This window comes from Talpa occidentalis, unplaced genomic scaffold (assembly GCF_014898055.3).
Source record: "Talpa occidentalis isolate TD23 unplaced genomic scaffold, MPIMG_talOcc4v2.1 talOcc4.3, whole genome shotgun sequence".
NCBI classification, from domain to species: Eukaryota; Metazoa; Chordata; class Mammalia; order Eulipotyphla; family Talpidae; genus Talpa; species Talpa occidentalis.
This window is the reverse complement of record NW_023603184.1, coordinates 4,714,185-4,733,707: the sequence shown is the minus strand read 5'-3', so window position 1 is coordinate 4,733,707 and position 19,523 is coordinate 4,714,185. Positions and strand designations below refer to the sequence as shown.

General features: G+C 56.7%; 2 protein-coding genes across 4 annotated transcripts; both read right to left on the bottom strand.

Moving 5' to 3' along the window:
* Nucleotide 1: 1 nt before the first annotated feature.
* On the bottom strand, nucleotides 2–9,225 carry ARFGAP2 (ADP ribosylation factor GTPase activating protein 2). The gene is made up of 16 exons (XM_037522351.2): nucleotides 9,074–9,225; nucleotides 8,785–8,903; nucleotides 8,181–8,253; nucleotides 7,563–7,694; nucleotides 7,396–7,476; nucleotides 6,508–6,589; nucleotides 6,169–6,225; nucleotides 5,067–5,119; nucleotides 4,549–4,685; nucleotides 4,319–4,450; nucleotides 2,370–2,498; nucleotides 2,158–2,292; nucleotides 1,147–1,273; nucleotides 930–1,023; nucleotides 688–806; nucleotides 2–336 (listed from the first exon to the last, which is right to left on the bottom strand). The coding sequence occupies exons 1-16, from the start codon at nucleotides 9,143–9,145 to the stop codon at nucleotides 316–318; spliced, it is 1,563 nt and encodes a 520-aa protein (XP_037378248.1). The 5' UTR covers nucleotides 9,146–9,225; the 3' UTR covers nucleotides 2–315.
* Nucleotides 9,226–9,790: 565 nt separating this feature from the next.
* On the bottom strand, nucleotides 9,791–18,081 carry PACSIN3 (protein kinase C and casein kinase substrate in neurons 3). 3 transcript variants are annotated; one of them, XM_037522350.2, is made up of 11 exons: nucleotides 17,915–18,081; nucleotides 14,229–14,294; nucleotides 13,951–14,041; nucleotides 13,681–13,837; nucleotides 12,727–12,962; nucleotides 12,458–12,613; nucleotides 11,755–11,930; nucleotides 11,503–11,623; nucleotides 11,209–11,345; nucleotides 10,682–10,803; nucleotides 9,791–10,283 (listed from the first exon to the last, which is right to left on the bottom strand). In XM_037522350.2, the coding sequence occupies exons 3-11, from the start codon at nucleotides 14,002–14,004 to the stop codon at nucleotides 10,168–10,170; spliced, it is 1,275 nt and encodes a 424-aa protein (XP_037378247.1). In that variant the 5' UTR covers nucleotides 14,005–14,041; nucleotides 14,229–14,294; nucleotides 17,915–18,081; the 3' UTR covers nucleotides 9,791–10,167. The 3 variants fall into 3 exon arrangements, with proteins under 3 accessions (XP_037378247.1, XP_054555204.1, XP_037378246.1); XM_054699229.1 differs by lacking the exon at nucleotides 17,915–18,081 and adding an exon at nucleotides 17,143–17,196 and having other exon boundaries at nucleotides 14,223–14,294; XM_037522349.2 differs by lacking the exon at nucleotides 17,915–18,081 and adding an exon at nucleotides 17,143–17,196.
* Between the last annotated feature and the right edge of the window lie 1,442 nt (nucleotides 18,082–19,523).

Below are 19,523 nucleotides of genomic sequence, written 5' to 3'. Positions count from 1 at the left end.
CCGCCCTCCCAGTGTGGCAGGACAAGTAAGCAGCAGCTTTGGGGGGCAGAACTGGAAGGACGATAATCTAGAACGCAGGGGATGGAGGGTGGGGCTGAGGGGTGCAGGGAGGAGAATCAAGGGTTCACTCTATAGGCAGAGGACAAGGGTTAGTCCTGTCCATCCCCTCACCCCAGATCCTCAAAGGCCACCCCACTCGCACACCACACAGACAGTAACAATTCCTCCCCAGCTTCTGCAAGGCAAGCATCCCTGGCCCGGGCTCATGGGGTTCTTGCTGCCATCACCACCACGTGCCTGAACCACGGAGCTCGATCAGTAGGAACCATAGCGATCCTGGGGATGGGGAGAGAAAGAGAGTCTAAGAGCAGTGTTTCCCAGTGCGTGCCCTCCCCAAACATGTGCAGGGGGCCCGCAGAGTGTATTCTCTACCTTACTGTGACCCTGGAACAGGGTGGAGAACAGGACGGGGAATTCGGTACAGACACACGGTGCCAGAGGGAGAGGCCAGCCCTGCTCAACTCAAAGGCAGAGGCTGCCGACCAGAAACAGAGCTTTCCCCCCGTAGAAGAGTGCTCTCTCATGGCCTGAGGGAGCCACCAGGAGTAGTTTCAGGATGTGGTCAAGGTCATACTCCATAATTATTCTTAGGCCCCTCCCGTCGCAGGCCAAGAGCCACAGCCTCACCTGCAAAGAATTCATCACACCATTGGCCAGCACAGCCATCTTCCCAGCCACAGACTTGACACCCTGCTTGAACTGGGCAATGTCAGCCGTGGGGAGCACATTCCCCAGAGATACGCTTCCTGTAAAGCAAGGGGAGGGGTGACTCAGAGTCCAGAAGGGAGCCTCCCTTCTCCCGGTCCACAGGGCCCTTCAACTCTGCTCACGGGCCTCACATGGCGTCTGCCACACCACTGGGACCCCACCTGCTCCGTGAGCTCCATCCATGTCCCCAAAGAGGTCTGAAGAGCTGATGGCACTGCTGCCAGAGAGCTGCTGTAGCCGAGATCTGGCTTCATACTGTGAAGAAAGTCAGGCCTGGGCATCTTTTGATCAAGACCTCAGGCCAAGCCACCCTGATGCTAGAGCCCAAGGCCATGGTTGGGTGGAAGCTCCAGCCTCAGCATGGACAACTCTACTTACCTCAGCATCCACCTCCCGCCCAAAGAACATGTCAGATGAGATGGCTTTGGCGCCTGCAAATTTCTGACGGGCTTCACTGGACTCGAGGCCTGAGCTCCGGCTCTCTACCTCTCTCCGGTTTGTGACTCTGAGGGGTGGATGTGGAACAACATCTCTGACTCTTCTCGTCTCCATCAGAGGCTGACAGAAGCATTATCAGCCTTCTGGGGACGGCTCGCCACAGCGTCTCTGGCTGTGGTTCCCTCTCCCTTCTCCACACTGAAACCAAGGCAGAGAGAGCTTCTGTCCCCTCCAGTTTGGAGAGGCCTAGCCTCCACCCCAAACCACTAGTGCCTCAAGGCCTAGCACATCGTGACATCACCACTGCTGCTCTACTCTGAGTTACCACTGGCATTAACACTAGGGCGACCCTGTGTCTTGGTTGGCCTGGGTTTACCTCTACTCTCCTGGCATTATTATTAATAATTATCCCTTCTACCCTCAGAAGCATCCCAGTGTGGATGGAAAAGTACATGGTTACTCCTAAACAGTACTGATACCTACCCTGAGCTGGGTGTTTGTAAGTTTCAGCACACTTAACCCTGCTGACAACCCTGTAAAGTTATTACTTATGTCTCCACTTTATGAAAGAACGAGTCTCAAATAATTTATCAATTAAACATTGCCCAGACTGAGATAGAATAAGCTTTTAAAAACATAACTGAGATGAAGGCCAGAGACACACAAGCTTGGGGAGGAGTGAAACATAAAGTCAGAGCCCTCCTGCCAGAAACAGATCGCAAGCAAGAGGCTGCTACGGCTTCTCTGAGGCATAAAGCACAGCTCAAACCAAAGCTAGATTCTTCCACTATCCAACCTGGTAGCCACTAGCTATAGGAAGCGATTTAAATGTATTAAAATTCAGTAAAAAATAACATGTGCTTTCTCAGTTGCACCAGCCCCATGTGAAGGACTCACCCGCACATTCCCAAGGCTACCACATGGGCAGTACTGCTGCCCCGGCCACCGTACCTCTCTGAAATGGGCCGGATGCTGGAGATGGTCACTTCTGGCTCCTTATCCTCCATCCTGTCCATGCCCCAGGTAGCGTCGGTATCCCAGTGAGAACCAAAACTTTCCCCCAAGGAAAAGGGGTTGTCCTTGTACCTAAGGAGACAGGAGAGTGGCTGAGAGCACCTGCTGAGAACCGCACGGCCAGGCCGGAGGCCCAACAGCAGCCTTACTTTGGGGGTCCGGAGGCGAAAGTACCAACGTCATCAAACAAGTCGAGCTGCGAGCGGGAGGATTTTGCACTCACGGGGGTTTCCTGCTCAATCATCTGCATCTCAGACAGCACAGAGTGGGAGACGGAGCTATGGGAAGAAGCAGAGCCGGGGCCTGAGAGTCTGGTGAGCATTAGCATCGCCAAGTGAGAAGAACTCTGGCACGAAGCTGGGTTCTCCTTCACTGGGCACCCCCAGAGCCTCCCCGTCAACCCCTGCCTAGGGCAGAGCAGACCTCACAGCGAGAGCTGGGCACGGTGGTGAGGTAGACAGCACACCCTCCCTTCCACATCAGCTTTGGTTTCTCAAAGTAGGGTTCCATAGCAAATGACTGCCACCGTTATAATTTAATCAAAATGTGCACCAAATGATAAAGTGCATAGATCCAGTAACTGCTTAAAAACGCAGACCGGCTGCACCAAGAATCAGATCCTTCACTGAGGACACGGACACACAAAAAAGCAAAAATGAAAATGTCCGAAGGACCAGCGAAATGAGCCTAATGAAGTCAAAGGAGTTCTTGATTTTTTTTTTTTAAATGAAGAAGAAAGTGTTCTAAAGCAGTCTTTGACCTTATGCACCAAGAAATGGATTTGCTGCCTGGTTTCCCAATGGGGGCACTGACCTGAGCAGGCAGAACTAACCCAGCCTGTGTCCTGCTTCACAGAGGTAGTTAAAGGATTAATTTCACGTAAATAATCTTCGTTAGGAATAGCTACAGCTGTTAGCTGGCAGAACGCCAAGAAGTGACACCTTGCTTTAGATGGACTGGGCTGGGGTAAATGAGAGATTCTATTATACTGTTTAAAAAAAAGGGGGGGGGGTGGGAAACAGCTGAAAAACTGTTCAGACCCTTAAAACCGGTAACTCTTATATGACCACAACAGTGGGGAGGAGACCTCAAGTCTTTTTGGAATTAAATTTTGTATTTCCCTGATTAGCTGTGGGTCACATTAATATCATACAGACTGAAAGGGAGTAATTAAATTAAACCCAACTGGCACATTTTGAGAGACTGAAATCCCCAGCCTCATCTCCCAGAGAAGTAAAGCATAGTTGCTAAAGATACTGAGTTGGGAATCAAGCAGTTTTATGTTCAAAATCTAGTTCTGCCAATTAGTAGATTTGTGGGCTTGAAGTAAGTTGCTTAATTGCTGTACATCTCAAATTCCTCCTCTGTAAAGCACCTGCTGCACAGGCCTGCCGTGCTCAGTACAGAAGGTCAATGGCGGACCTCATATCCCCCCAAAAGAGCAGCTTCCAGCCAGCACAAGCGGACTGTGGCCAGAATGGCTTCCCCTGGTACTGTCCGGTATTCCAGCATTTAAGAGATTAAAAATCTAGTCTTACTAAAATCTCTAGATGTTAACTCTGAGTGCAGGGAAAACAAAATGCGTTAAGAGAACTGATTTGCACTCTTGTTATTGTTTAAGAAAACCATAACACAAACCCAGTGATCCTGAAAGAGGAAAGATACTGCCTGAACAAAGGGTTTTTGACACGGGGTATTTGGGTCCACCGGTGGGCAGCAGCATCAGTGGCACTGAGTGGACAGGGGCAGGAAGGCTAGAAATCCTGCAATTCTCAGTATCTTGAAAATAAAGCACTATCCCACCCTATGAAGCACCACAGCTCAGTCGCTGGCCAAGAAGAACCCTGGAGTGAAACTGGGTTCTCCTTCACCGGGCACCATCCAGAGCCTTTTCCCATTCAGACACACCATCTAGTCTCCTGGACATGTGGGACAAGTTTCTGATCCTGTGCTTCATTCATTCACAAATACTCAGTGAACAAGGCATTGTGTGCCAAGCACTGTAAGCGAAGCCTCAGAGGAAGCCTAAGTCTAGAACCCTAAACTGCTGAGGTGAACCTGCAATGGTTCACTGCCACACTCCAGAGCTGAGCCTCACCTTCGGGACACCAAGCCCATGCCCAACCTCTCTGCCTGCTCTCGCTTCTTCCCTTCTAGATTCTGTAGCTTCTTCTCCTCCTTCTTCCGGTCAATCTGGAGCTCCTGGTAGGCCAGGCGCATGGAGGCAACCCTGGGAGGGAACAAGGGTGTCAGAGGCCAGCAACCACCTGACCCATCTCACTTCCCACCCAACCCACAGGAGCTGGGGCTCCTCGGGCAGACACTCACATGGACTCTTCTGCCTGTTTCTTGGCATCAGCTGCCTGCTGCTCACGGAGCTTCTCCGCTACCTGGGCCTGCCGCTCAATCTCGCTGAAACTCTGGCTGCTCACCTTCTGGGCCCCTAGGCCTTTCTTGGCACCCAACTGGGAAAAGATGGGGACGCTGCCAACCCAAACCCTCTGATCCCTCCCAGGCATGGGTACTCTAACCAAAACCCTAAAGGGTTCCTTCCTCAAGTTTAGGGTAAAAACCCTGAACCCAGTCAACAGGGTGGAAAGGGAGAGCAGAGGTTCTGCTGGAGCTGGGCAACCCCAGCGGAGACCTCACAGCCTGACAACACTCCTGATGCTGACAGGGCCCAGGACAAGGTAAGCACTAGGTGTGTACCATCTCCCCCCACTCTCCCAGGAGGCCCTGAAGTGGGCACCCTTCAGCCCTTCCACAGGGAAGGTTCAGAAAAGTCGAGTACCTCTGCCTAGGTCGTATCTCCAACCCACTCCACCAAGCTGCCTCTTCCCACCTACCCCTTTTTTAGCTGCTCCTGGCTTCTTCTTGCCAATGAGGGAGGTTTTCAGTTCTGTATGACAAAGAGAATGGTCACAAAAGGGGACCTGAGGCAGCAGCTCGGTCCACACCATGCAGCTTCCTGGCAAGAGCTTCTAAAAAGAACAGCTTCAGGCAGGGGAAGGCAAAGCTGCCACCATCAGTTCCAACCAATGGCGTCCAGGACAGTCCAAGCCAAAGACAGACAAGGCTGGGGCAGATACTGACTCCCAGCAAACTGAGACAAGAACCAAGGCCTGAAGCACCAGAGAGAGTCAAATGCCCTAAAACAACACAAAGACTGCTAGCAGAGGGCAGATGCCAAACACCAGCCTCAGCTCCTACAGCAGGGAGCTGGCGTGCAAGGGGCCAGGCTACCCAAGCAGCTGTTGGTTACCTCTGACAGGAAGGGCCCCTGTAGACAGACACATGGACTCTGGAGAGAAAGAGACTTAAGGCTAACAGAGGGCTGACCACAGAGCTTCCCTATCACTCCCAAGTCCAGAGTTGTCCCCAGAGGCTGCTCGAGAGCCCTCCTTTAGACCAGGCCACACCAGCCATCTGATAGAGTGGGTTTTTGCTGGCTTTCTGCCCTAACTGCCAAGGATCAATAGAATACACCAAGGTCAGCAATGGATTGTTACCCTGAACCAAGTCTGACGGACACTAAGGAAGAGCAGAAAAGAGCTGAAGAACAGACCAGGGACTGGGTCAAAAAGAAGAATGTCACCTCTAGCCAGCAGCAGCTCTGAGCTGTTCCTCATCTGAGGAAGCAGACCAGATAGGCCCATCCTATCTCAGACCCAAGCATTAGGTGTCCAGTGTCATGCTGACCTCTCCACACTCTGACCAGCCCCAGTCCCAAAGCAGATCCCAGCCCATGCACAGCCCCCACCCCCCAGGTTCACTGATTCCAAGGGCCTGGCTCTGAAATCCCTGCAATCAACATTGCAGATGGATTTCAAGCCCCATCCCAGAAAGTCAGATCCTCAGTCTCCTGCTCAGTCCACATGACCAGACAGCAGATCTGAAAAGAGACCTGAGGCTCACCCAGTCACCCCACACCCTAGCTGGCATACTAACCCAGAGAAGCTTTGGGTGAGGTGCCAAGCAGGTCCGTGTTGGGGCCATGCTCCGGCTCTGTGGATGCAACAGTGGGAGTTAAGTATATGGCTTGAAGTTTCCTGTAAACTTCCCTAAGGTAGGTGATGGCACAAGAATAGGAGGCACTGACTTTCCTTAGCTTGCTGTGGCCACCAAAAGATAAAAGGAAGTGGCTCACATCCTCCACAGGAGGAAATCAATCCCAACCCACCCAGAGACTTAGACCCCCATTTCCATCCCCTTGACCAGGTGTCCAATACTGTGTTCTAAGTCCTTTACCAGGAATAGGCACTTGGTTGGAATCTGGGTTGAACTCACGTGCAAAGCCACTGCTCTCCGCACACCAGGCAGGCTGCTGGTTCTCTGCTGGGTCGGTGGCCGGTGCATTCCAGGCAGGGGGCTGAAAAGGAAGCCAGGTCACAGAAGTCTCGATGAGTCACTCCTGCTGGCAAGCAGGACCCAGTACCTTGTGAGTACAAGGATCTACTCCAAGCCCGTAAGAAAGGAAACTGGAGATTAGTAAATAAAAATACAGTTACTACTTACTATGGAAATAAGAAGCAGGAACTAGCAACTGCCTCCACCCCCTCCACTATTTACTTAAGAGTCAGAACTCATCCCATAGTTTAATAACAACTACTTGGCACTTAGTGCATGCCAGGCAAAAATCTAAGGGATATTCACATATAGAAAACATTTAACGAACCACAACAAACCATGCAACGTAAATATATCTCCATTTTGGAAACTGAGGTTTGACCGGTTAAGTGAAATTAACCACTATCATAGGAGTGCTAGTAGAGGAGGAAGAATTCAAACTGAGAGCTTGCCTTCAAGACCAGTGCCAACAGAGAAGAAAAGCTCCTCCCCTGGTGGGTTGCTGGGGAAGGGGGGTCTTTCATTGTCCCCAACCACAGTACCCCCCTTATAGGGAAGAATCCTGACAAAAGTTGTTTGGGGCTCTGACATCTCCTCAAGAAGCTTCTCCCTATCATCCCAGATATAGGGGTCTGTTCCTAAGGAGAGCCACACTGCACCCCCAACTCACCCAAAGAAGAAACACCTGGGTCAACCCAGTAGTGTGACCCAGACATTCCCTGCCTGAAGTATTACACCAAGGCGAATGGAATCCATGCTGTGATGGCAGAAGACCCCAGTCTTGATAAGTAAACTACTCGTCAGAATACAGTCCCTGGGGACACTCACTTGAGTGTGTTCCATGAAGAAGTCAGAGTCCTTCTTCTCCGGGGAGTGGCTGGGGCCACTATTCATATTGTCTATCCAAAGCTACGAGGGAGAGAAGACACCTCTGAAACCCAGGACTCTGAATACTCCCACACCCCTCCCCCCCAGTCCCAGGAAGAGGCACTTACATCGGTGCCATGCCTAGCCAAGGCCGCACTCCCCAGCTGCCGGATCTTTTCCCTGTACATCTGGGCAGCCCGGCTATTATATTTGGTATTGGCATCGTTGGTTGTGCATCCATATTGGCGAAAGAAAGCCGTCTGGAGAGCAAAAAGTGATGGCTACAGGTGATTCTCCCCAGAGCTAAAGAGACACGCCCATTTAAAACAGCCTGCTTATTATACAAGATCGACACTCTGGTGACACCAGCAGTGAGCCACAGACGTCAACTGCCTCAGAAATTCCCACAATAACCGCAGCCTCCCACCCATCGCAGTGACTGATTGAAGTCCAGCCCTCTCAGGGCAGCATGCAATCCCCACTCTGCCCATCCTTCATCCAGGCCAAGACCTGGATGATTACGGAGGCCCCAGCTCCCTTAGCCTTTCTCCAAGAATGTATATCCAGTACAGTTTGAATATGAAGCCCCTTGGAGAAATACAGTGACTAATTTCCAAGTTTTAGCAAATGGTATAGTGCTGGATAGTCTGAATCGAGAAAAAGAGAGGGGCTTCAAGGAAGTCATTGTAAAGTTAGTACCCAGACAGAAAAATGGGGACAGGGAAGATGGTAGGAAGGAGCTTTACCGCATTGGCATTCCCGCCGACCTGCATACACCTCAGCTGGAACCAGTTCCAGTTGGAATCCAACTCTGTGGACCTGTGAGCAAGGGCTGCATGTCATCCACCAGCAGATACCAGTAGACGCTTCCCTGGCAGACCCACACCTGTCATTTAGCCTCGGGCTGCAGCAGGCACCAGGAATCATTAATCAGTCACCATCTATTTCCTCCTCTATCCTGTTCATGAAAGCTTTGCTCTTCACTCATCTACTCTAAAGAGTACTTAATTCTTTTCCATCTAAGGAGATAGAATTTTCAGGCACTCAAAACTTGGTTTTGACTTTCTCCTTAAGGATGGCCAGGGTATCAATTCAGATCTACTAGACAATATACCAACAAGGTCAATGCGGCTAACTTTTCCCCAAACTAAAAGCTCAGTCAAATTTGACCCAGATGCAGAGATAAACCGCCTATGTGGCAAGAGCCCACCAAAGGCTCCCAGATCCCCGACCCGGAGATTTCGGAACACCGGATTCTGAGCGGCCCAAGTCGAGGCAGCCTCTCTCCCCCCTGCTGGGCACACAGCCCCGGCCGGCCAGGCAGAAGCGCCGCAGACGCGGAGACCACACCTGATGAAGCTGAGATGCACGCCCAGGGAGCGGTGCACGCCGGAGCAGTCAATGCACAAGAAAACACCGTATGTGATGCTGGCCCAGCTCGGATTCTTGGCGCCGCAGTCGAAGCAGGCCTGGGTGGAGGAGGCGATGAGCGAATGGTCAGGGGCCTCGAGCCGAGGCTGGACGCTGACACCCCAGGAAAACAGCCCATGTCCGTCCCTCTCCCTCCCTCAGGCCCCGAGGGAGTCTGGGGAGTCCCTCGCGGCCAGCGCCACACCCCGCGCGCCTCCCGCTCACGCACTTTGTTGGTTGGAATTGCGCGAAGCCTCTTAAAAAGAGTCTGGATCTCGGTCTTGCTCGGCTCCGCCGCCATTTTCTCTCCTTCCCAGACGCCACCGCGCCCGACGGATCCCGTCGAGGGCCAATCCCGGGCCGGGGGGCGGGGTCGCCGAGTCGGCCTCGGCGGTGCCCTTGCGGCCGAGGGGTGGGGCGAGCCGTCCCGCTCTGGGCCAATGAGGGGCCGGCGCAACGCGAGCCGTGACGCCAGCCGCCCCCGACCCCACAATGGGCGCCAGAACCACGCCGCCCCGCGCCGCGGCCAATCCGGAGCCAGGGCGGAGCGACGGCTCGCGGGCTGGCCCAAACCTCCCCGGCCCGCCGCCGCCCGCTGCCCCCGAGGGCGGAGCCCGGCCCTGAAGGCGCCGGCTGGTGCTGGATGGGTGAGCGACGATTCTCTCGAGGGCTCACGGTCCCGCCGGGCCCTCAGCACCCGGCCTCAGCCGGCTGCAACCAAGTCTCCTCTCCAGAGCCGTCCATCCCGGGTTAGGGCCCCCAGGTTCCCGAGCAGGGCTCAAGATGACGAACCCTGGCTCGACCCCCGTCCCCATGATACATTCTAGGCCCAAGAACCTCCCCTCGGTGCCGCTCTCCAGATACCGCCGGAGGCCTGGTCAGCGTGGACGAGAGAAAAAAATGCACACAAGCCTCGAGGCTGTTTTGGTTTTTTTTCCCCTCCAAGTTTAATACACACTAGAACAAGCCACAAAAAAGGGTGCCATTAGCCCAGAACTATACTCACCCCAAACACACCCCCAGGAGCCCCCAAAACAGACCAGTAATGGGGTCCATGGCTCCTGAGGGAGACCCAGGCACCCCTGAACCCTTCTGTCACTTTGACTTCCCCACAGTGCCCTCAGCCTCGGTTGGCCCTTCCCTACCAGTCCCTTCCTAGAGGCAGGCCCCTCCCCTCCCCGGGTCCCAGGACCAACTCCCTCCTCAGGGAGGGGGGAGGGGCGGGTGGGCACGATGTTTCAGGGCCTCATGTCCGGCTTGTGCACGAGAAGCTGGATTCTGACTCTGCTTGGAGAAACGTCGCAGAAGGGCTCCCAAGGCAGGTCAGGCCCCCACACACTCCACGTAATTGGCAGGGTACAGACCTATACGGCCACTCTGCAGCTGGCCTTGGCACCAGCCCTGCTCATCTTCCTCGCTCATCTTCAGCAGCTCCTCCCCTGGGGGAAGTGGGATTGCTCACTGCCAATTGCCCTGGCCCAGCCCCTGTTCCTGCATTTGGGTCAAGGACTGAGGGGGAAGGGAAAGTACAGCCCTCAGCTAGGAGAAGAGACATGGCCAGGGCAGAGGGAGGTCAAAGTCAGTAAATCTCTGCACCCCAGACCCTGAATGCTGCAATCAGGCCCCAGCTGGTGACAGACTCTGAGGCAGGAGGGTTCAGTGTAGGCACTGACTCCAAGGGTCAGGACCCAGGGCAGCCTTACAGAGTCAGAGAACTGGCCCTTGAGGAGTTAGGTGTCCAGCTTCCCTTTTTCATACCCCTGCAGGGGCTATTACAGTGGTGTGGTGGGGAGGGGGCTGAAGCCTGGAAAGAACAGAAAAGGGGTCCCAAGAGTACCTGCTCGGAAGCTCAGCTCATCAGCTTCCTGGCCAGCGTAGTCATAGAGTGCCCGTACCCGCACCCCAGTGGCAGCCTTCCGGGGACTCTCCTCATCTGACCATTCCTCATCCTGGCCACTGCTGCAGAGGAGAGGCAAATGGGGACAGATCAGGGCACAGGGAGGACCCTGAGTCAAGAGTCCAAGACTCAGGGCAAGGGCTTACCCCTGCATGAACCCTGGGAGAGGCAGGTGGGGAAGAGTGGAAGAAGATTCTAGTGTGCCAGCTGCCGCACATGCTGGTGAGCTCAGTACAGTTCCTGCCACACAGAGCTGACATTAGCAGTAGAAGAGAGAGAACTTGGGAAAACTTAGCAAATCTAAACCACCGTGAAAGCTGGAGTCAATGCAATGACTCAGTGGGTCCTAAGGTCCCTGGCACCAATTTTCAAACCACTTTAGGTGTGAAGAAAATGAAGCAAAGGAGACAGAGGAAAGGAGGGCAGGTGATAGGGCGAGCTGCCACAGCCAGGTTCCGGTTTCTCACCTTGGGGACCCCGGGGACTGGGGTGGGGGTGCAGTGCCATCTCTTGTGGGCACAATACTGGTCAGAGTAACCTCATCAGGACTCCGGCCACCCTTCTCCTTCCGGCTGATTGCCCTCTGTGTGTCCAAGGACCACTCCTGTGGGGACAGTGCTTCGGGTCACACTGGGCTGCAGGCTGTGATGGCAGTCAGGGCCATCCAGACCAGCTTCACCTGCTTCATGCCAAGCCTCGCCTCCCTCTTGAGGTCCCAACTTGGTCCCACCTCCCAGCCCAAGCCAATCTAAAATACACACCTCAAACTGTGGCCAGTTCATGGCCATGCCCGGCCCGTGGGTGCTGCGCCACCAGCGCAGATCCTCCTCGTCACTGGCTGCCTCAATGCCTTGATGCAGGTCACGGTGGAGTTCAAGGAACCTGTGGCCCAAGATACAACCCTGAGACCGGGCAGCCCTGGCGTGCACCTCCCAACTCCTTCAGCCAAGCCAGAGTCCTAGGATAGCGGAGGAAACCCACCAGTACCCCAGAGCTCCACAGACCGTACGTACCTCTCATTGCTGGAAAGGTCAAGGTGCTGATGTAAGGTGAGCAACATATCCTTAAAGAAGAGAAGCCGCTGGCGCTCAGCAGCCTGGCAGGTCTCAAAGGCCTGTTCCATGTCCTCCATGTAGCGCGGGGTGTAGCGATGCAGCTCTGCCAGCGTCTGCTCGTATTGGGTTTTCACCTGGGTGGGAGAGGCAAGACCATTTAGGACTCCGCTAATTCCTGAACACCCGCCACCGCGGGTTTGACACCAGGGTAAGTCAGTCCCAAGAGCTGGGTCCTGCCCTCAAGGACCCTTGCAACCTACAAGGGAGGCTCTGCAGCTAAAAGAGTCTGGTGGAGAATGAGAAGGTCATCCTTGGGGAGAGTGGGAGAAATCAGAAGGCTTCCTGAAGGAGGTGCGAGCTGAGCAGCAACTCAGGGGAGCATGGAGGAAAAGGTGCTTAGGCTAAGCAGGCAACTGAGGACTGGTCCCAGGTGTGAAAGGAAAGGGGCTGGGAAGTTCTCCTCACTGCAAAAATCATCCCAGTGCCTGAAACCACACCATTTCTTTCCCTGGGAAAAGTATCATCTTTTCTCAGATTCCTCCTTTAAGTGACAATCTGGAGGGAGGGTGGCAGGTGAGGATTAGAGTGGGAAGGGTGTGGTTGGGGACCGCACAGACATTCAGAAAGGCCCGCCCTGGGCCGTGGGGTCCTGTGCCGGTACCTTCTCAGACTCCTTGGTGCAGCGATCCACGCGCTCCTGCAGCTTGCGCACCTGCTCCTGGGAGACGGCGCTGTCAGCCTTGGCGTGGCTCTCCCGGGTCTGTGCAGTCTTCTCCTCCTTCCGGGCTGCATGGTAGCTCTTCTTGGAAGCCTCAACCTGGCACACCCAGGGACAGCTCTGACCCCTGCATGCCATGCCCTGGCCCCCTCCAGGCCCCGGGCGGACCCAGGAAGAGGCCTGCCTCTGTTGCCCATCCCTCCCTGGCTCACCTCCTTCAGCCTCTTGAGCCAGGGCTTCTGGGCCTTGCGAAAGCCGTCCTCCGCGGCCCGGCTCTCGCGGAAGCCACCCAGCACTGGCCGGTGGAAGGCACCCCGCTGCCAGGCACGCACCCGCTCACTGTCCTGCCCCTGCAGTTTCTCCCGCACCTCCAGGTGTAGCGCGCTCAGCCGCTCCGCCGCAGTGAAGAAGGCGTGCCAGGCCTTCTCCAGTGTGCCATACTGAGGGCCTGCGGGGAGCAATGGGACTTGAGCCAGACCCCAGACACCCCTGGAAGAGAGCCTGCCTCCTTTCACTGGGTGCTGCTCTGGGTGCCATGCACTGAGAGAGGGTGCAAAGATGAACCCCAATGACCAGCCACTGATTACTGAATGTCTAATCTGCGCCTTGCCTCACCCACCACATGCAAACAGGGTCAGATCAACACTTAACAGGTGGAAAAACAGAGGCCCTGAGAAATGAAGTGAATTGCCCAAAGCATTAATGCTATGAGTGCAGCTAAGGTTCAAGCCCAAATCTGTTGCGTAAATCACGACAACTCTATTGCCTCAGAGGGAGGAACCATTGTCCATCCTCAAGGAAGGCAGCTTGTGAGCATGAAAAGATCCTACCCAGAAGGCCTGGGCTCCAGCTTCAGCTCTTCTTAGCTGTGTGATTTCTGGCAATTCACTTAGCCTCTCTGAACTCCTAGCCTCTGCTCTTGAAAATGGGGAGGAGAGAACTGTCTCTATCACAGAATTATTAGAAATATCAAAACCCATCTTGACTGCACTTTGCAGACTCTAGGGCCTGACTTTGAGAATAAGCAGGAAAATCCTCCCTCATTCCACAGAGGCAGACCTCAAAGCCTCACACTTCCCACATGAGGTACAAAAAGTAGCTGCCCTGCCTGTCTCCCCACTCTTGGCAGCCCTCTGCATCCCCACCTGACCCGAGCACTGGCTCACCCTTCTCCACGGTGCCCCTCCACTTGCGGGCCCATTCGGCCAGCTGCTGGGCATAGGCCTTCTCTATGCGGGCTCGTTCCTGGAAGCAGCTGACCAGGTCCCCACACAACCGGTGCCCGTCCTCCACCCGCTGCACTGTCCGCCTGTAGTTGCCAGCCTGGAGTGTGCACAAGAAGGGGGGTGTCGCCAGGGAAAAGGCTGGGGCTGACAGCTAGGCTCCTCCCCTGGACAGAGAGGGTGCTACCCCAAATCTAGGATCCAGCTGCTCACCTCCCAGAAACTACCCCCGAGGGCCTCCCCTCCAGCGTCTTCCTCTGGAGCCATGGTGTCCCCGCAGCACGGAATGGTGGCAGATTTAGGGCTGTGGAGGGCAAAGGGTAAGCAGGGAAGCTGGACATACACTTTGGGAAATAGGAAAAGACCTTCTCTTATCCCTGGGCTTTGCCCCCACCCCCATGAGCACCACCCCAGGAAGCGTCAGAGCCAGGACTTGGCAGGCTGGGCCAGGATAGGGGCAGGGATGGCCTCTCCCCCCTCCCCACTAGTACCTGGAGCCTCGCGATCACTTCAGGGACCTGGTCATCCAACTCTCAAAGCTGCCACTGTGATTCTGCCTTGAAGCCAACAAGAGCAAAGCAGGGGGTAAGGGCGAGGGCCCCGGGTGTGCAGGGCGGTGCCCAGCTATATCCCCCGATATAGCAACTGCTGTCAGAGCAGCGGATTCCAGCCAGGGGAATGCCAGGAGAGTCACACGATCCGGGCAGGGATTAGATGGCAGGCGGGGGTGGGTGGTGGGCAGAGGGCCCCACACCCCCACTGGCCGAGAGGACACCTGCCCGACACAGGGCCCTGTTGCCTTTCCTTGAACAGGCGACCCTTTACCAGACCAGGCCAAGTCCAAGGGTGACCAGCCACACCCCAGGCTGGGAAGAGCAGACTGCGAGCCAGGAGGCCTGAGTCCTATCTTGGCCAAGAAGCTTGAACAAATTAGTGCCTTTCACCAGCCTCTCCTAAGGGAGCTGCAGTACCCTGTTAAAATGGAAATCCCACCCTGTGGGCTTCTATTTCTGCCTGATGTAAGGCTCAGACCAGGCAACGAACACAGCGTGAGGGGCCTGGCAGTCACAAGGAGACAGTCTTCCTGTTCCATGGCATCCACTGAGGTCCCAAGGGGCAAGCAACTCAGTCCCACCCTCAAAAAGCTGAGTATGGGGTAGCCAGAGGAAGTCAGACAGGTGTTCAGCCCATTCTGAGAGTGTTCTGCAGAATCTCCAGGGAGGAGCAAGGTGGAGTCCAATGCCAGAGCCACCACCTGGGGCTAGAGGACAAGTGGCCACGCCCCTCCGGCCCCTGACAGGGGTCTCTGCCTCCCCAGCACTGACTCAAGCCCCTACAAGGAAATGCCCAAGGGACGCTGCCAGGCCCAGGAAGACAGTATGTGTGTCTGCTGTCCCCAAAGCAGGCTGTCACAATGCTCCCTCCAAACTTATGAACCCCTACCCATCCTTCAGATTCAAATTGGGCATCTTCTCCACAGTTACCCCTCCGTTCCTGGGCCCACATTTCCACAGCCCCTTGTAACCCCTCAGTCAGGGGACATACCCCATGGGGTTGTGACTGACAAAACTATCCCCAGTTATTGATCGGACTCCCTGGGGGTCCAATTTGTGTTTCTCGGAGCACTGGAGTCAGTAATTCATAGCTGGATGAAAAATGACATCCACCTGAAGACCAGGAAGCCCCTGTCTACAACAGCTGTGAGAGCACTTAGCCTGAGAGGGCTTCCACCCCTCTGCTAAGGGAGAACTCAGGCCTGTGGAGGCCAGTGGAGGTGCCAGGACAGAGAGGAGCAGGGCAGCTGGCCTCGCCCTAGCCCTCAGCTCTTCACCTTGCTTCCTCTTGAATCTGTCCCATTTGCTCAGAAGGACTTGCCAACCGGATGGAAAGAAAAAGAGCTGCAGCTGTAAATCACAGGGCCTCCAAAGCTGTCCCAGTCAAGCAACAGGGCCTGGGCCCCTGCCTGCTCCAGCCTCCATGCTCCCAGCTCCCCAGAGAGCTCCCACCCAGTCCCTCTCTCTGGCCCCAGAACAGTGCAAGCTGTGTGTGCAGGGCTGGCACTGCTCCCTCCAGCTTCCCAGAGCAAACACTGCCCTAGCCCCAGGCACAGCCAGGCCCCACAACCCCAACTTGACCTAGTAGTGGGGGTGGGCCAGCACCCTGTACCTCCTGACCTCAGCTGAGACCCAGAGTCTTCCCCAGAACACATTGTCACAAGCAAGAGCTCAGAAAGCAGATAATGAACATTTCTCAGACCAGGGAGCCCGCACCTATTGGGCCTAGAGAAATCTGGGGTTTGGGAGGGTCTGGTCATTAGCTGCCTGATCCATGGGAGAGAGTCCTGGGGTTCAGGGAAGAGCCCAAGCTCCCCACCTGAGGCTGATAGGTAACACCCCACCCCCCAAACCTGCCCCCACCCTTCCCAGCGGCTAGGGGTATGCCCAGGGAGGAAGCATGGTGCTCCTGCCCTGCCCATCCTGGGTCCTGAGTCACAGGCTGCTCCCCAGGGCCTCATCACCCAGCAGCCACTCCCGGGAGGCCCTCAGCCCTAGGATTGGAAGGCACAGGAGGGGGCTTCGACTGGTCTAGAGCGGAAACCTGGGCCAGAGCGGCTGGAACCAGCAGCCTGAGCGCCCCGGAGGCTGGGGGAGGGGTGGCGCGGGGAAAGAGAAGGAGGCAGGGCCAGGGAGGGGCATAACAAAGGGGCACTTTTGGAAACCCGACCTGCCGGCTGAGGTGCCTGCTCCCCCGATGACGCACTGCGAACCCCGGGCCTCCTCGGAGCCCAGGGGCTGCCCGTCTCTGGCCTCGACCCTTGCGGACGGCGCCCTTCGACCGGGCCCCTCCTGCTGACCAGGCACCGCACCAGCCGGAGCCGGTGGAGCAGACGCGGGCCGGCCGGGCCAGGCCTAGCCATGGAGGCTCTGGGACTTCTCGGCCAAACTTGTTAAACTGGGGTTTCGGCGGGGTGCGGCCAGCGGGTCACCGCTGAGAGAGGGGGCTCGCCAGCCCCGCCGCGGGCTCCAGATGGTGGCCGGCCCGCGGCCCCGGGAACCAGGGCTCTCTGCAAGTGGGCGAAACGTCCCCCGGGAGCGAGGCCCTTTCTGGGGTCCCAGGGTAGGCAGGAGCTGGGCGGTTTGGGGCGCTGGAGGGGCCCGGGAAGACTGGGTGGCTCTCCGCTGTCAACCCCCACCCCGCCCGCCTGGGGAATTGCGGGGCGAGCGGCGCCGCGCGCTGGGCACCCCGGGCTCGGCGGCAGCTCCCCCCGTGCGCGCGGGGCGGGGTGGCCGGGGGCGCCGGGGGCGCCGGGGGCGCGGGGCGGGCGCCGGTCCCAGCGCAAACTTCGCGCGCGCGAGCGGAGGGCGGACCCGCGCCGCCGCCCCCCGCGGCCCGGGCCACACTCACCGCGGCCTCCGGGCGCCTCGCGGGTGGGGGTCCGGCCTCGCGCCGGTCCGAGTCCTGCCGCTCCCCGGCCCGGCCGCCGCCTCCCGGAGCGCGCCGGGCCCTCCCCCGGGAAGCCCGGCCCCCGGCCCCGCCCCCGCCCGCCCAGCCCGGCCCCACCGCGCGGCGCGGGGCGAGGGGCTGCGGGCGGCGCGGCGACCCGGGGCCGGGGCGCGGGCCGTGGGGCCTCCGCTCGCGCGCGAGGAGCGCCGGGGCCGGCTCCGGGGCCGCGCCGCCGCGGGGGGTCGGTTTCGGGGCGGCCCCTCCCCGGCTCCGCGGAGCCGGCGAGCCCCGTGGGGCGGCGGGGGTCGGGCCCGCAGCCCCGGGGCACACGCCCTCCGTCTTGCCCTCCCGAGCACCCCTTCTCGCAGACCAGTCCTGCGGGGCTCGCCACCGCCCCTTTGAGAGTGCGGGGAGCCCCACTGCACGCGCGCGGACGCCGAGGCACCGGCACCTTCGGCGCCTGGCGGGAGATGGGCGGCGGGGCCGGGCCGGGACCCCAAAGCCACCCCTTTCCAGACCTCGGGGGCCCCTCTGAGGCCTGGGAGAGACAGGCGGCGCGGGGAGGCAGAAAAGCCCGAGCTCCTCTCCCCTGCGCGCTCTCTGGCCCCAGATTTTGCACTAGGGCTCATTCTTCAGTGCTGGGGCTCCTCCACCTCCTTGTCAGTCACTCGCCTGAATAAATTTTTCCAGGTCGCCACGATGCCACCCCACCCTAACAAACCCTTCTTCTTACCCCTCATCCCGGGCATTTTCGGAGCCTGCGGTCTGTTATTTATATCCCCTGGAGCGGCCCAAGAATGTTCCCGGGCTGACCTAATCGCCACCTGCTCAGCTTCTCCATCCCTCCCCGACTCCTTCGGGGCCCGGTGACCCAGCGGCGGTGCCCTCGCCCGGCAGGCAAGGGGGGCGCGGGCCCGCGGGCCCCACGCTCGGCGCTGGGAGGGTCTGCCCCGCGCTGAGTCAGTCACCCGGGTGGGGAGGCCCTGGCGCAGGGGCTGGGGCTCCCTCGGGGGACCAGACTAGCGCTGGGAAACCCGGCCGCGCTGTTCCCTCTCCTGCACGTTCTCCCCCCACCCCCGCCTCCCTGAGGAGTGCGAGTACGTGTGCGTGGATTTTTAAACAGCACTTTTAAAAATAGCAAAACTGCGTTGTTTCCAGATCCGAGAGGAGTCACCAACACGTTCTTTATGCCGCTGAATCTGCTCCTAAAGCGGGAGGGGACCTGAAGAGAATGCAGGGGCGATCCAGGAGGTCGTGTTAGCTCCTAAGGGTCACTTGCTCCACATCCTGCGCGGGGAGAACTTGCCTATGGGGCACCCCGGGCGCCCCCACCTTTGGCCTGAGGACTCTGTCCCTTTTGACAAATCATACTAAGTAGTGAGTGAATCCCTGCCTTGGTGCTCATGAGGGTGTGTACCCAGCAGCGTGTGGTTTCTGAAACCAGTTTCAACACCCACACTCTGTTGGGGCTGGGACCGGTCCCTTTTCTCCCGATCTCTGTTGCTACCTCCATAAAACCTGACCGGTGACCTGGCTGACCTCCCAGCTAATTAATGATCCTAAAAGACCTGCAAATGAGAGGCGCTAGGCTAATGTATAATGACAGCCATACAGTGTTTTTGTGTTGTTTAAAATCAGTTAATGTCCCACTTAGTTCCTTGGGGCCTTTAGGCACCTATAGAAAAAATGTGAAAACGGAAGAATGAAATTAATTACAGAAGCCACCTATTAAAATCCCATCAGAAATAAAGACTGCAAGCTGGGATGTGGGAAAGCCAGGCCACAAAGAGGCTCGGAAAGCAGGAGAAGGGGATACCAAGTGAAAGTTTCAGATCTGGGTTCAAATCTGGAAGCAGAAAGCAGAAATGTGGTAGCTGATCTGAATTGCCACAAAGGTACTGTAAAGAGCAAAAATAAAACAAAACCCAGAACAAGTTAAAGGTGAGAGGAGAGTGCTGCCCTTGGAAAGCCACCCCCCAAGAGGGCTGCCTCCCAGGGCTCAGATGTCACTATCACAGCCAGGACAATTCACAAGGCTCTATCAATGCTGTGTCCAGCTTTGGTGGAGTTCAAGGTAGGAGGGCGGGATAGACAGAAACCTAGAAAGGCAGGTTGATTTAGAGCAGCAGGTAGCAGATTGGTCCAGAGCCCAAGCTCACAACACACTCAGACTCATCTTGAGCTCCTGGAATGTCCTTACCACTTTGCCTTCATTTGTTTACTTATTTATTCATTTATTCCTCTGATCAAGAAAACACTTGAATTTCTTTCTGGTTTTTTTTTTTTTAAAGATTTATTTATTTACGCATACAAGAGCCTGGGTGCAGACTAGAGGTGCGGGG

Bases quoted from the DNA above. Each gene is read 5' to 3' on its own strand.
- ARFGAP2 (XM_037522351.2), bottom strand. From the start codon at position 9,145: ATGGCGGCGGAGCCGAGCAAGACCGAGATCCAGACTCTTTTTAAGAGG. The intron at 1,024-1,146 runs GTAAGTAGAGTT...CTTTCTTCACAG, and splicing joins GGCGGGAGGTGGATGCTGAG to TATGAAGCCAGATCTCGGCT. The intron at 807-929 runs GTGGGGTCCCAG...CTTGCTTTACAG, and splicing joins GGATGGAGCTCACGGAGCAG to GAAGCGTATCTCTGGGGAAT.
- PACSIN3 (XM_037522350.2), bottom strand. From the start codon at position 14,004: ATGGCTCCAGAGGAAGACGCTGGAGGGGAGGCCCTCGGGGGTAGTTTC. The intron at 11,346-11,502 runs GTGTGTATTTTA...CTGTCCCCACAG, and splicing joins TGAACTGGCCACAGTTTGAG to GAGTGGTCCTTGGACACACA. The intron at 10,284-10,681 runs GTACTCTTGGGA...CACTTCCCCCAG, and splicing joins TGAGCTGAGCTTCCGAGCAG to GGGAGGAGCTGCTGAAGATG.